Source organism: Carya illinoinensis, chromosome 4 (assembly GCF_018687715.1).
Source record: "Carya illinoinensis cultivar Pawnee chromosome 4, C.illinoinensisPawnee_v1, whole genome shotgun sequence".
NCBI lineage: Eukaryota > Viridiplantae > Streptophyta > Magnoliopsida > Fagales > Juglandaceae > Carya > Carya illinoinensis.
The window spans coordinates 6453039-6466424 of NC_056755.1; the positions used below are offsets into that span (position 1 = coordinate 6453039).

A 13386-nucleotide genomic window follows, 5' to 3' on the forward strand; every position below is an offset into this window, starting at 1 on the left:
TTTGCTGATTCAGATTGGGCTAGCTGCCCTGACACAAGAAGATCAGTTTCTGGTTTTTGTGTGTTCATTGGAGATTCTCTTGTATCTTGGAAATCAAAGAAATAGAAGACAATCTCAAGGTCATCTGCTGAAGCTGAGTACAGGTCTATGGCGTGTGCAGTCTGTGAAATTACATGGATTCATTCTTTACTTGTAGATTTTCATCAAACATTTTCCAAAACATCATTATTATTTTGTGATAATCAAGCTACATTGCATATAGCTTCTAATCGAGTCTTTCATGAAAGGACCAAGTATATAGAGTTGGATTGTCATCTTGTAAGAGAGAAAGTGCAGGCTGGAATAATCAAAACTTTGCACATCTCTTCATCTCATCAAGTTGCAGACATGCTAACTAAACCATTGGGTTCTAATTCTTTCTTCTCCCTTTTGTCCAAGATGAATGTGCACAATATATACACATCATCTTGAGGGAGACTATTAGATAGTTAATTTTCAATTAGATATAATTCTGTTATTTCTGTTACAGTGTAATTGTTTCTGTTACAGTGTAATTGTTGTTAGCTTACCAATATACCCTTAGTTATTTACTTGTATAAAAATAAAGATACATGTAAGAGGCAAGGCACGAATTCAATAAGAATTTTTCTATTCATTTCAGTTTCTTTTTCTTGCATCAATCTTTTATTTGTAACCGTCTCTACATTATAAATTCTTTTCAGTCCATAAAACTGGTAAAATAGGTGTAATATATGGGAAGAGTTCTGCGACTCTGTAAACCACATCTACATTGATGTAATTTAAAAGCATGTCTCATTTTATTCTTAATTTTTTTTTTTTTATATTAAAAAAAATTGTCCTATGCAGCATCATGATTCATGGCGATTAGACTCACGATATATCCAATTTTCCACGTCTAAATACCATGTAGGTTATTAATTATCAACAGAATAGTTTCAAACACAGATGTTGTACAGAAGGAAGCAGCACGTGTCAGGGAACAGCATGGAAAAGTGACTGCAGAGGACAAAGTGCAGGTCTCAGGCAAGTTTTTGGGCCGCACCGATTGCATTGGAATTTGGAACTCTGGAGTTTAGGAACACGTGGTTCCGGAGTTCACCATTGGTCAAACCCAACGCTCTCACCATGCTCTGCTCTTGAGGGCTCGACTCTAGAGTCTAGACACAAACAGACTCACAGAGAGAGAGAGAGAGAGAGTGAGTGAGAGAGGTAGTCATTTTTCGAAGATCGTAGACGAAGAAAGCTAGATTCCGGAGGAAAATGACGGACCGGAGTTCTGTGGACTGCCTTCCACCGGGTTGGAACGTGGAAGTGAGGTTGAGAAAGAACGGCAAAAGAGAGAAGGTAAAGAGAGGGAGATAAAAAAAAAATAAGGCGTTATTTTGAGTCACAAGATTATAACTTACCCTCTCCCATTTCAAGCTTGATGTTTCATAAATTTGCTAGATCTTCTATATAAGGTTTCTGTTGGGACTATTTATTTTAGCTTTTGATTTCTCTGATAAGTTTCTATTTCTGGTTTATAGACAGCTTTGAAAAAGAGAATTTTTGTGCTTTCAGAAATGACAGTTTCTTTGTGAACGTTAAGCTACTGACATTATTCAAATTCATTTATCGCTGAGTTTGAGTTTCCTACTGGGGCGATGCAGTATAGAGAATGGAAGACGTGTTTATAGATTCCATATATGTTACATGGAAAACTTGCTGTCTGATTTAAGGAACTGTATTACTTGGAGATTTCTCAAAGCCAAAAGATGGAAAGTTTTGGTGTGTATGTTGTGATTACAAATGTAATATCAAGAATAGAGATCATAGAAGAATGTGGATGACTACAGTAAGATTAAAAGAAAATCGATGTTCTTATGCTGGATAGGACCTTAGAGAGTTCCTCTTAGGAATCATAGAGAATAAAAATACAGAACAGAAATTTGTGCCTCCTTGGTTTTGGAAATAAGTTTTTTCTTAATAGAAATATTATGAAAGAGTTCCCAATTTGTTTCTGATGTGTTTTTTGTGCCATTTCCCGACGGCAATTACCTTCAAGAATACATTTGCTTATCAAAAAAAGGGAGGCCTTGCAGTGTGACTGAGTGCTGGTACTGGTGGTGAAGTATCCTTCCAATGCGGATGCTCACAAATTTTCAGTGGCATGTATTCCTTAAGGAGATCTCTTTATGATAGCGACCACAAACGATGCTACATACCCGGCATGCCTATTTGATGCCCTTGGTCCATTAATGTTGGATTCGGGACTCTGTAAAGATTTTGTAGAGGGTTTTTGTGTTTGGACTTTGGATCTGCATGCTATCCCTCCCTCCCTCCCCTTCCCTACCTCATCTGTACGGGCAAAATTGTGGGGAAGCCTTATAGTTGCTTGGGAGGTCTAATATAGAAAACCTCCTGTCAACTGAACTTAATAAGAAATATAAATATATATATATATATATATATATATATAAAACTTACATGAAGTGATATGTCATTCCAATAAGTCAATAGAAAAAATAAGATATGGTATGTAATATGCCAACACATTTTTAGCATATTATTCTCCTTTACTTTTGATTATTATTAAAATGAAGACACCAGCACACAGAAAATATCATTTAGTATACAGGAGCTCCATTTTATCTTCACAAGATGATCTAATTCGTATGCCTTCAGGATGGATCAAAGAAAACGATAACAAAAAAAGGTCATAAGATCAGAAGAGATGCGGTGCTTAAACTCTAATTCCCTTTTCTGGCATCATAATTATATTTTTCTAGTTCGCAATACTTTTCAGGGTCATTTAATTGGAAGTCTTCTGTATGTCTTTTTCATGGGTCACCTTATATTTTTAGTTTCTTGATGAGCTTGGCTTCATCATCTATTATCCACAAATTGTTGTGCTCTAGATATTATCTACTTCTGCCAGAGAAAAGAATACGTCCTGATCAATATTTTGCTTTCTGCAGCTCTACACCGATCCTGTCAGTGGATATGTCTTCCGCTCTATGAAGGATGTATCTCGCTATCTTGAAACTGGGAAATTAGGAAGGCTTGCATTCAAGCCAAAGGGCAAAGGTATAATTGGTGTGTTGTTGGGAGATGATAACATCTTGGTAGGTCCATAGTTACTGAATTTACCCACTTCACTGTTCATATCCTTGTCTTATTATTTGGTTATTTCAAAGGAATGAGGGATCTGACTCGTTCGACTTGACACAACTTGAATCCAACACTCGTATTTAGAGTTTGACATCTTTTATTATAACCAACGAACCCAATACAATCCAGCATGGAATTAATGGAGATTAAATGGGTTTAATCCCTTTAATCAAACCGAAGATGATATATACAAAGGGTGCAGCGCTGGTTTATACCGCTAGTCACCTTTTTATTTTTCCTTTCTATCACATTTTTTAATATATTTAAAAAAAAATACCAATAGACTAAAAATTATTTTTTAATCATTAATAATACACTGTAGCAATATACCTATACCAATACACTGTAGCTGCCGAGCGGCATACAAGCTTTTACGTAATACAAATTGGTCTTCGAGTACAAGAATTGGTTGGAGAAGTGAAATAAGGGTCTAAGACCAAAAGTCGCTGACGTGACTAATTTGTGGAGGCCAGAAGGTATGATGTGATGTTAACCTGCTTGGTTGGTGAGAAAGCAGAGAAGAACGAACCAGAATTAAGTTATTCTTTTTCAAGTTTCTCTTTACGAAATTACAAGCACGGTGCTCAATTCTGTCCTAGCGTAAAGATAGGGAAGATGAGTTCTCATCAGTCATCAATAAATCAACAATTACACAAAAATAGAGAGAGAGAATATAAAGGTAAGGTACCCACTACCCACTACCCATTGCCCATCCAAATTTCTCTTTACTGTAATACAAATCAGAAGATAAAACGAGTAATAATAAGTATTATTTGCAATTCTGTTGGTGAAATTACAATAAGCACTACTAGGCCAACTATGTATTTAAAAGAAAACTAATTTGTAATCATTTAGAATCTAATACTAAAACCTGATTTATCTCCAGAATTTAAAAGTGAGGCAAAAAAAATAAAAATAAATAATAAATACAACTTCAATGTGATATAACCTCTTCTATGCAGTAGCAGAGCCAGTTACGCCTGCACGAACTCTTAACGTTTCAGTTCTCTTGCTTCTCTCCATTGCACCCACTAGCCATTCTACACTTTCTTTAATCCCCATCCTGTAATCAAATTTCAGAAATTTGGTGGTTGTGCACTTTTAACATTTGATGAATCTGAGAAACCATGCTAGTAAAGAATATAAAAAACTGGAATCACACGGCAACCAGTTTGATACATCTACTTACCCATCATATGCTGAAACACCTTCAAACATGTAAACCCTTTCATCCAATTTTTTAAGATCAAAGTATCGGGCAAGTTCTTCGGCTGATACGGCTTCAGCAAGATCCTGCCATCAAAATGTTATGTAACTAAGTGAATATTACCATCATTTACTAAGTGGCTAAGACCAGTCATTTAAAAACACTAAGAAGATGAAAGACGAGAAACCCATGACTCTCCATTCATTTCTTACAAAGAAAGAAAAGGCAATGTAGAGAACGTTTTCATTCTCAAGATATCATGCCCTCATCAAGTATTTCCTAGTTCTCCATATAAAGCAAAATAGAATGGATATAATAGTTTCATCAGAGGCCAAAGTTCTTAAGAGACAAAATGAAACTACATCAAAAGATCAATGATGCAAGTACAGCAGAAGAGGAACAGAAAAATGATTCATAGACAATAAAGGTTTTACTATGTCATAGTAAAGAATCCCAACTCAGAGAGAGGAAGACAGAGACATTGTGAATTAGAATAAGATATTCACCTGAAGAATAAATCATACACAATGTTTTCCAATTTCCAACATAGCCAGCATTCTTCATTAACTTAAAGAAAATGCAAGTGCAATATGCTAAAAATTTCCATCATATTGTTGGGAATTTGAGAACAAGATTTGGAATCTATTTTGAGCAACAGCTGATCTCACCTGCTTGTTTGCTAATATCAAAAGAGGGGCTCCTTGCAAATCTTCATGTCGAAGAGCCTTTTCTGGTATTAAATTAAAGGTATTAGTGCATAATTGAAGTGGTAACTCCAACAAATCTTCACTACTATTAAAATTGTGGTTGATTCAGTCAGCAATATGCATTGACAAGTCAAAAGGAGCATCACTTACCCAGTGCAGATTTTGAATCTTCAAAGCGTGCCGGACAAGCAGCATCAATTACATATATCACGGCATGTGCTTCTTCATAATATTTCTCCCAAATAGAACGTAGACCAGGCTGATAGGATCAAAATCTTGCATCAGGGACTAATCCATAAACAACACCCCCACCCCCAACACACACAAAAAGAGGAAAGAACACCCAAACCCAAAAAAATAAAACCAAAAACAAAAAAACAATTGCACTAGTATAAACAATTGCACCATTCGCGATAGTCTTACACTGCTTCAAACAAAATGTTATTTCTCAGGTAATGGGTGTGGGCATGCCTCTGTGTGCAAAAATAGTAAAAAATTGCATACTTTTTATGTGTGAATTTGGCATACCTGACCTCCAAGGTCCCAGAACACAAGTTTTGTATTTGATGCTTCAATACGACCTATATTGAGTCCTACGGTAGGAACAATTCGATCAGGAGGGAGGCCTTCCAAGTTTGAATACACCGACTTCAACTTTTCCAACAAAGCCTACAATTGAATAGATTATACAGGGATTATGAGTGAAATCCAGCAGATAGTTTCAACATAGATAAAGGTTAAGTTGAGGACTATTATTTAAAACCATCCAAAAGAGTTAAGTATTCTAAAGTCTAAACAGAAAATAAGAAGATGACGCATTACTGTTTTCCCAGCCTTGTCAATTCCAAGAATGAGGATATGAAACTCAATCTTACTAAACATATACTTCCAAAGCCCATAAAACAATGAGAACATCTCTGATTTGTTTTCTCTTCCTTATCGCCTGTTCCTTCTAACCTTCAAGGGCAGAAAGAAAAGGAAGTCATAACAGCTTATTTGATCCGGCTTTCACTCTCAGTTTGATGCCCCCTGGAGAAGGAATAGATATGGTAAATATTACGTGGCAAATAGAACAGAAACGAAGATTCAAGTTTTAAGGGCCCAATCTCTCATTGCATTACTACTATTGATTTGCTGGTTAGGCCGTCTGCATTGCCTAGGGTCCCATGGTGTGAAATTTTGGCAGAACTGTAGTTGTTGTTCATTTTCTTCCCCAAGTTATCAAGTTTCAGCCAAATCATTTTCACTTTGCCTTTTCAAAGTACATCTAAGAAGGTTACAATCGATTGAGTTCATTCCAATCAACAATTTTTTGCTCCCCACACTTTTCTATGAAAGAAAATTACATAATACTGTTTTTGGAACGCCTAACATTCTAAACCCAATTAACAAACCTACAAAGGCACAAACGCCGAAGTAACCCCAAAGAACAGAAGATAAATATACAAGCACAATCTGAAAAATTAGAATATGAGCAAATCAAGATAGCAAAAATTGTGATTATTTTTTTTATTGGCACCGGGTGGTCCGGGAACAGCATTCCGACCAATCCCAAGATGCACAGGCTCTGGACAATAAGTTTTCGCAAGTGCACCTCAAGTAATTTAAGGAAAAAATTGCTCGTTTCGATGGTCCTAGAGATTGTTTGCACTCGGTGAGATTCAGACCTTGGATCTTAGAAGGAGCACACCACAAAGACCAAGGCTTTTACCACTTGAGTCAACCCCTAGGGGTTTATTATCATCGAAAATGTATTTTTGTTCCTCAACATCGCGAAACTAACTTCCACCACAATCTTATACAGTGATAAATTTTGACAATCGGCAGATACCTAGTCATTTTTCCCTGCTGAAAATAAAAGCCGTAATAAAAAAAGAACCAGATCAAGAAAGAATCATCATGCATGGGTTTCATCTATTAAGATAAATGAAAGTTGAATTCATAAATGATGTCAAGGTTGGAAAAGACAAAACAAGATAGAATAGTCGAACGAAGGATCGAAGTCGAAACCTGTAGCGGCGTCGAAGAGCAGCTGTGATTCTTTCTGACTTCGTTGCCTGCAAAATGAGCTCCTGAGCGACAACTTTTACTTTTTTTCTCAAGCAATGTGTCGGTGACGTGTCCCCCTTCCTCTTATTTTTTTACCCTGATACCCATTTTACCCTTTCTGAAAGTTTTCACTTCATGTTAGTGGCCATTGATAGAAACTGACCATCTACTGTCGGATAGTTGATGTGGTTAGATCTGATTGGCCATGTCTCATTGGATGTTTATATTTATTTCTTATAACAAAATTTCGAACCAATAAATTTTTCTCACAACTTAAATAAAAACAATAACATTTTTTTTACATCCAATAAACATTCTTTCTAACTTAATATTGTTAATTTTATTTTATTATTTTTAAAAACAAAAAGATCAAAATATCTCTTATGTATTTGTATTGTGTAGTCTCTTTTAATAACAAGAGATACTATAACTACAAAAATATTTTATAAAATTATATTTAAAGATTTGACGTAATCTTATATAATACATTATATTTATTTTATAATAAATATAATTTTATAATTTGACATATGATATCAAATCAAGTCAGTTTGTAAATTTTAAATTTATTTTTATAAAAAAAATTTGTAATTGAAACATTTATTTTAATAATATATATCTCTACATTAACCATTTTAGGTATACATAACAATATCAAATTTTTAAAAGTTTTTATTCGAATCTAAACCTAAAATGGGAGAAATAAATGTATGAAATAGACCTTGAAATATTTATTACTATCTTATAAAGTTTTAAATAATATAAATATTATAAAATGTTTTATATACATTTATCTTTCTTTCATTTCAAAGTATTTTGTTAAAGAGAAATACTTTAACTATATAAAGATTTTATAAAAATAAATTCAAAAATTAGCATAGTTTGATGTCTTAATTGAGATTATAAAAATAATTATATTATAAAATAGATCTAATATAAAAATATGTTAATTTATAAATTTATTTTTATGAAATTTTTTATTATTTCACTTATCTTTGTTGTTCTAATATTAATTAATGAGAAATTATACTGATCACCTCCTACTTCATACACTAACATATGATTTATCTTTTTATTTTTATATTTAAATATTCATATTGATGTATAAATATATATGTATTTATATATTAAAAATAATAAATTACATATTAATTAATATGTAATGTAGAAATAACAAACAGCTTTTTTCATAATTTATTTCCATGCATAATATACGGTTATAGTCAGAAGAAGGGTAATCACGGAAAGCGAAAAAACACTTAGGAAAATGTAATAAAAAAACTGAACGAACGCCCTCTCCCTTTCTCCTTTTCGCTCGTCTAAAAGTTCGAACAAACTCGCTCGCAAAATTTCGTTCTCTAACAGGTTAAACTCGTTAATCTTGATTTTAACGTTTTTCACTCCTTAAATTTATATATTCTATCATCTGTTTGATTCTCCAGAACCCTAAAAAAAATATGGATTCCTTCCATAATATAACATTGAGATGACCCCGTTTTTTCTCGAGCGATCAAAACGGAGTGTAAGGCATCCATCTCTTCTTGGATGTAGAGATTTATGTTTTCAATATTGTCAACGTTGTGTTTGATGCTATTATACATTGTTGATCTGTGGCTCCACCGATTTTTTTCTAAATTGATAGGTTACATGGTTTTAGCCTGTGAATTTCGTCTTTGTTGGATTTCGCGGTTCAATTAATTGTGTTTGAGTTTTGTAAAATTCATACTTAGGTTTCGTCGACTCGCTGCTGTTTTCGCAGAAGGATTTTTTCAATTTTTTGCAATCTTAGATGTGCTCGTGTTTGTACCTGCTTCTTTTGTTTTTTAGAATCCTCTTTGCCTTCGAGTGTTGACCGAGTACTTTAAGGAAATGGTGTCTTAGATTCAGATACAATAACAAGTTTTATGATAAGACTTATTTTCCGTAAGATAGATTTGAGTGAGAATATTCATTTTTGCTTCTATGTGATCCTATTCCTTACTTGAAGATTTTATGTTGATGGGCTACTTGGAAGGTGAATATCATGAGATTTCTTATATGCATTGCTTCTTGCTGCGTTTCTGCTTGTGATTTCCCCTTTTTGTAAATGGTTTGATAATATCTCTTCCGCGTGTCACTTTCACTCATTAATGCTTAAATTTTCTCCCTCCTTTCTCATATTTCTGTAGATACCCCGTTATAATCAATACCACTGGTGTTTAGTGTTGAGAATTTAACTAGAGGTTTTGACAATTTGTTTTTTTCAGGGGAATTAGGTGATTGTGCTGCTGTTTGCCATCTGAGGACATCAGCAAAATGAAGTAATTTACACATTCTCTTGAGATTTTATCAAAAGTTGTAAATGATTTTGTTTCTTGAAACATGGTAAGAAAGGATTTTGTGTTCACCTTTAGATATAGAATTTTGGAGATAATAATCAATCAAGAAGTTGATTATCATCAGATCTTCAGAAGTGAGGTGTTCAGTGATTAGGATTATTTTAGATGATGATAGGGATGAAGTGGATGTTACAATATGAATTATATAGATGTTACAGATACTCATTATTTTAGAGGAAAAATTTTTAGAAAAACTAAATTTATGAAAACTCTGGAAACTCATTAAACAAATTTTCATGAAAAGAGAGATAAATTATAACTTGTTAGGATGCGGCCAAAAGGCAGGGTTGGAATGAGCTGTAGACTCAGACATCCGGGGTTTGGGCGGGTGAGATTGTGTATTTGGGTTTGTCTTAAAATATAAAGACATCAAAGTGGAAGGTTTATTTCCTTACAACCATAGAGTGTGTCTGGAAGTTGTAGAAGCAAAGCATGAACAAGTGTTATTGCAATTTTTGTTTAATTTATTAGAAGAAAATTTTGCTTTTTCTATTTCAAAAATCAGCTTAACATCCCAAAGTGCACTACCATAGTTATCTGGATTCAGCAGCCATAGTTTATGGCCCATGGGACTAATTGGTACAGTGGGTGCAAGATCTTTTTGGGGATTGTACTTTCCAGTTTTACTTTCCACGTTTTCCAGTAGGATATTCAGTTTGTGCCCTTCTATTTCTGTATAGTATTATGTATTCTTTGTTATTGAGTTTTTAACTGTTCTATATTATGAATTTTAATTTCAATATATACTAATATCTTAGCATTTCTTCCCATTTGGATAACAGGGGCCGTGTGAGATGGGATGAGGCTAATTTGGAGGATATTGAAGCAAATAAGCCTGTGAGGCAGAAAATCACTGAACCCAAGACACCATATCACCCCATGATTGATGATGATGGTGAGTCCGAGTTACATTTTGGAATCCCCCTAAAAAAAGGGAATCCCTTCCACAGATTCCCCGTCAAACTAATCATCTATGTATATTGATGTATATATACTAAAAGCAACGAGTGATGCCATTCTTGCTCTAAGCACCACTATGTAAAGGATTTCAAATGCTTGAAGGACCAAATCAAGTTGATTTATTCTAGCATCTGAGAGCTTATACCTGCTTTAAGAAAGGTTTTTCCATTTTTCTAAATCAATGCTATTTGGATTACGTTGAACGGCGTAGGATCTTTGTCTCCTGTACGGAGTAGATTTGACGAATGTGTTGGCAATGCAATGCATGCTGAAGCAATACGAACTGCTTTGAGTGATGTGGCTTCATCTTCAAGTACAAGCGATGGCCAGAAGTCAGGTGGCTGGACATCATCTGAGGATGAGGGAGATGCTATGGAGCAGGATGATGAAGGTTTTCATGATGTGCTTCTCTTCAGTTTTCACCTTTTTATTCATCCACTCTTATTAATCTTCATTTCCATATTTTTTAATTAAGTGTTGGATCTATTTTGTGCTTAATCATCTTAATTGATCACAATGTTCAAGGTATTCAAAACAGAGCAGGTAGGAACCATATCCCATGCTTATTTATTGAAACATGACCTAATAGATGGATTTAGTTGGAGTTGCATATGTTATAATATTCACAGCATATGTTGATTGTTCTTAAAAGACATCTAAGATTGTTGCTGAGATTTAGGAGGGTGCCATCTATCAGTCTTGAACATATTCTTATGTAATATTCTTCTGTTAACAATTTGGTCAAAAAATTTTGAGTACTTTAGTTCTAATCTTGTTCAATGATAGCAGTTGGCTAGTTCTAAAGGATATAAAATCATCAAAATATTTCTCTTCTTTCCTGGCGGTCCCTCTTGGAACACTTTTGTAGTTTGAAATTGAATACTTAATTTTGCATATACCTCTCCCCTTTATGATATATGCCCTCTGTTGTCTATATTTGTGGGAAAAACTCAGATTCTGAGACCGAGAGGAATGGTATGAGTTTTAGGGAGCACAGAAGAGCTCACTATGATGAATTTCGGAAAATAAAAGAACTTCGGCATAATGGTTCGTTTATTGAGGACGAAGTTGATGAGGACGGCGAAGGTGATATGGAAAGGATTGGGAAATGTGATGCATCTTCATCGTTAACTGCTGGTGTGAAGGAAATAGACATCGATGAAGAAGGTACTGCAACTTTGCCCCAAAAATCTTCTGCACCTCCGGCTAATGGAGCTTAATCAAGACAGTCATGGCTTAAGAAACTGAAAATGTCACTGCATATTGTTAACAGTTTTGTGGTTTTCTGGTAAGAACAAACTTGTATGGCTAGTTTCTGTCATTGCTTTTGTGAATAATTTATTTTTTACATTATGACATGTTAATGTGACTGTTCCTTGAACCATCTTAGCCCATTCACTTGACTAAGCAATTTATCCTATTCTAGTAGTAACTACCCAACTGTGTGGTCCCAATTAGGTATGAGCTAAGAGCAGCTTCTTTCTGATCTAAGCCCTACCACTTTTTATTTTTTTTCTTTTTGTTTTATTTTTTAAATTTTTTGTGGCTGTTTGAGCGGATTAGTGTTGGCAATAGTGTTTGCAGTAGTGTATCCAAGCCTCGTGCAGCAGTAGGGTTTTTGTTGAACAGATATATGGCTTGTCTGAAGGTCATTTTTGTTATGTTTTTCGTTGCTTTATTGGTTAATCACTTATTTAATTACGGAATGGGATCCAATCTTGGATCTTTACCTTGGGTAGCCTAGCCAAAGTACGTTTACTGAGTGTCGATATATAATTCCAAAAACCCGAAATCTGTGTGACTGAGGATCTTCTTATCATAAACTGATTCATTACATCATGAATTAGGCTGTAATTCCTACTACATATATGTTACGAATCGAGCCTATTTTATATGGTCATTATTCTTTTTGAGTTGAGTCGAGTTTTGAATTGTTGAGTATTCGTGTCTGTGTGTGTCATCCATCTTCTCCAAATGTCGTGCCCACGCCCACTCGTTCAATGGGCAATTGCTATCACCAACCTTGGACACCAATACCGTCTTCCTCCTTTTGGCAAAAGCAGACAAAGTTTGCCCACGCTACAACCCACATGGCCTGTGTACCATCGTGAATATTATTCTTCCTTATGGCATTACCCAACCCATTTCATTTAACTTTAAAACAATAATGTAAATGTTCAAATCAGAGACAGAGAGAGACTTCAATGGACTCCCTTGCTTTCCGAATATGCTCTTGATATCTCTCTCTTTGCAGCTCGGCCTTATCCTCTGCGATATTGTGAATTTTCAAAAAGAAATAAAAATAAAACAAAACAAAAACAGAACCTGATATAAATCACTCGAACTCGAGCATTTGCGAGGACTGGATTTTGGGACCCAGCGGCCAGCACGAGCAAAAGTACTGTTCTTCAGTCACTATCTATGTTTCCTTATCTTGGTATAAATACTCCATCACAGTATCCAACTCTTCTTTTGACAGGGTGGCCTTAGCCTACAGTATTTGCTGCTCTGCTCTTTTGTCATTGTTATGAACAGACAAATCTGTTTTAACTCGTGAGTTATGGAAATAGGGAGGATAAAAAGTTTTCCTTTTTTTTCTTTATTTTTTAAACAAAATAAGAGGTGGGGTAATTAGCGTAATTATTCTCTTTGCACGTGATTATAGAAGTTCCTTATATGAAATGATAAGTTTTTACTCATAAGTTTTTACTGAAAAAAAAAAAAAAAAAAAAAAAAGAAAGAAGCAAAGAAAACTAACAGATATTGACCAAAAATTCAACAGATATTTTGGGAAGCAGCCATACTTTTGGTCCACAAGTAGTAGCCCACACAAAAAGAGAGTCTCCTGGAATGCACTTTGCTACCTTTTGTGTCGAATAAATTCCGTCGATGTTGCCATTCTAGAGGCAACCAT

At 34.6% G+C, this 13386-nt stretch overlaps 3 protein-coding genes across 11 annotated transcripts; 2 read left to right on the top strand and 1 right to left on the bottom strand.

The window, feature by feature from the left end:
- The first annotated feature begins 981 nt into the window (after positions 1-981).
- On the top strand, positions 982-3264 carry LOC122308028 (methyl-CpG-binding domain-containing protein 13-like). Its single transcript, XM_043121185.1, has 2 exons — positions 982-1365; positions 2979-3264. Exons 1-2 carry the CDS (start codon positions 1282-1284, stop codon positions 3135-3137), a joined length of 243 nt encoding a protein of 80 aa, XP_042977119.1. The 5' UTR covers positions 982-1281; the 3' UTR covers positions 3138-3264.
- A 187-nt stretch (positions 3265-3451) lies between these two features.
- On the bottom strand, positions 3452-7231 carry LOC122306589 (ADP-ribosylation factor-related protein 1-like). Of its 7 annotated transcripts, none has more exons than XM_043119015.1 (8): positions 7096-7231; positions 5908-6114; positions 5614-5754; positions 5236-5344; positions 5047-5108; positions 4361-4464; positions 4121-4234; positions 3452-3665 (listed from the first exon to the last, which is right to left on the bottom strand). In XM_043119015.1, exons 2-7 carry the CDS (start codon positions 5998-6000, stop codon positions 4126-4128), a joined length of 618 nt encoding a protein of 205 aa, XP_042974949.1. In that variant the 5' UTR covers positions 6001-6114; positions 7096-7231; the 3' UTR covers positions 3452-3665; positions 4121-4125. The 7 variants fall into 7 exon arrangements, with proteins under 7 accessions (XP_042974949.1, XP_042974948.1, XP_042974951.1 ...); XM_043119014.1 differs by having other exon boundaries at positions 3452-3761; XM_043119017.1 differs by having other exon boundaries at positions 3452-3766.
- Positions 7232-8365: 1134 nt separating this feature from the next.
- LOC122306596 (protein phosphatase inhibitor 2-like) lies at positions 8366-11856 on the top strand. 3 transcript variants are annotated; one of them, XM_043119023.1, is made up of 5 exons: positions 8366-8499; positions 9381-9498; positions 10295-10407; positions 10684-10863; positions 11427-11856. In XM_043119023.1, exons 2-5 carry the CDS (start codon positions 9476-9478, stop codon positions 11690-11692), a joined length of 582 nt encoding a protein of 193 aa, XP_042974957.1. In that variant the 5' UTR covers positions 8366-8499; positions 9381-9475; the 3' UTR covers positions 11693-11856. The 3 variants fall into 3 exon arrangements, with proteins under 3 accessions (XP_042974957.1, XP_042974958.1, XP_042974959.1); XM_043119024.1 differs by having other exon boundaries at positions 9381-9434; XM_043119025.1 differs by lacking the exon at positions 8366-8499 and adding an exon at positions 8522-8656 and having other exon boundaries at positions 9381-9434.
- Positions 11857-13386: the final 1530 nt, after the last annotated feature.

What these genes read in the sequence shown, in the direction of transcription:
- LOC122308028 (XM_043121185.1), top strand. Translation starts at nt 1,282, where the DNA reads ATGACGGACCGGAGTTCTGTGGACTGCCTTCCACCGGGTTGGAACGTG. An exon ending in AGAACGGCAAAAGAGAGAAG is followed by an intron (nt 1,366 to 2,978) that starts GTAAAGAGAGGG and finishes TGCTTTCTGCAG; the next exon opens with CTCTACACCGATCCTGTCAG.
- LOC122306589 (XM_043119015.1), bottom strand. Translation starts at nt 6,000, where the DNA reads ATGTTCTCATTGTTTTATGGGCTTTGGAAGTATATGTTTAGTAAGATT. An exon ending in TTGACAAGGCTGGGAAAACA is followed by an intron (nt 5,755 to 5,907) that starts GTAATGCGTCAT and finishes ATTCAATTGTAG; the next exon opens with GCTTTGTTGGAAAAGTTGAA. An exon ending in TCTGGGACCTTGGAGGTCAG is followed by an intron (nt 5,345 to 5,613) that starts GTATGCCAAATT and finishes TGATCCTATCAG; the next exon opens with CCTGGTCTACGTTCTATTTG.
- LOC122306596 (XM_043119023.1), top strand. Translation starts at nt 9,476, where the DNA reads ATGATTTTGTTTCTTGAAACATG. An exon ending in ATTTTGTTTCTTGAAACATG is followed by an intron (nt 9,499 to 10,294) that starts GTAAGAAAGGAT and finishes TTTGGATAACAG; the next exon opens with GGGCCGTGTGAGATGGGATG. An exon ending in TATGGAGCAGGATGATGAAG is followed by an intron (nt 10,864 to 11,426) that starts GTTTTCATGATG and finishes GGAAAAACTCAG; the next exon opens with ATTCTGAGACCGAGAGGAAT.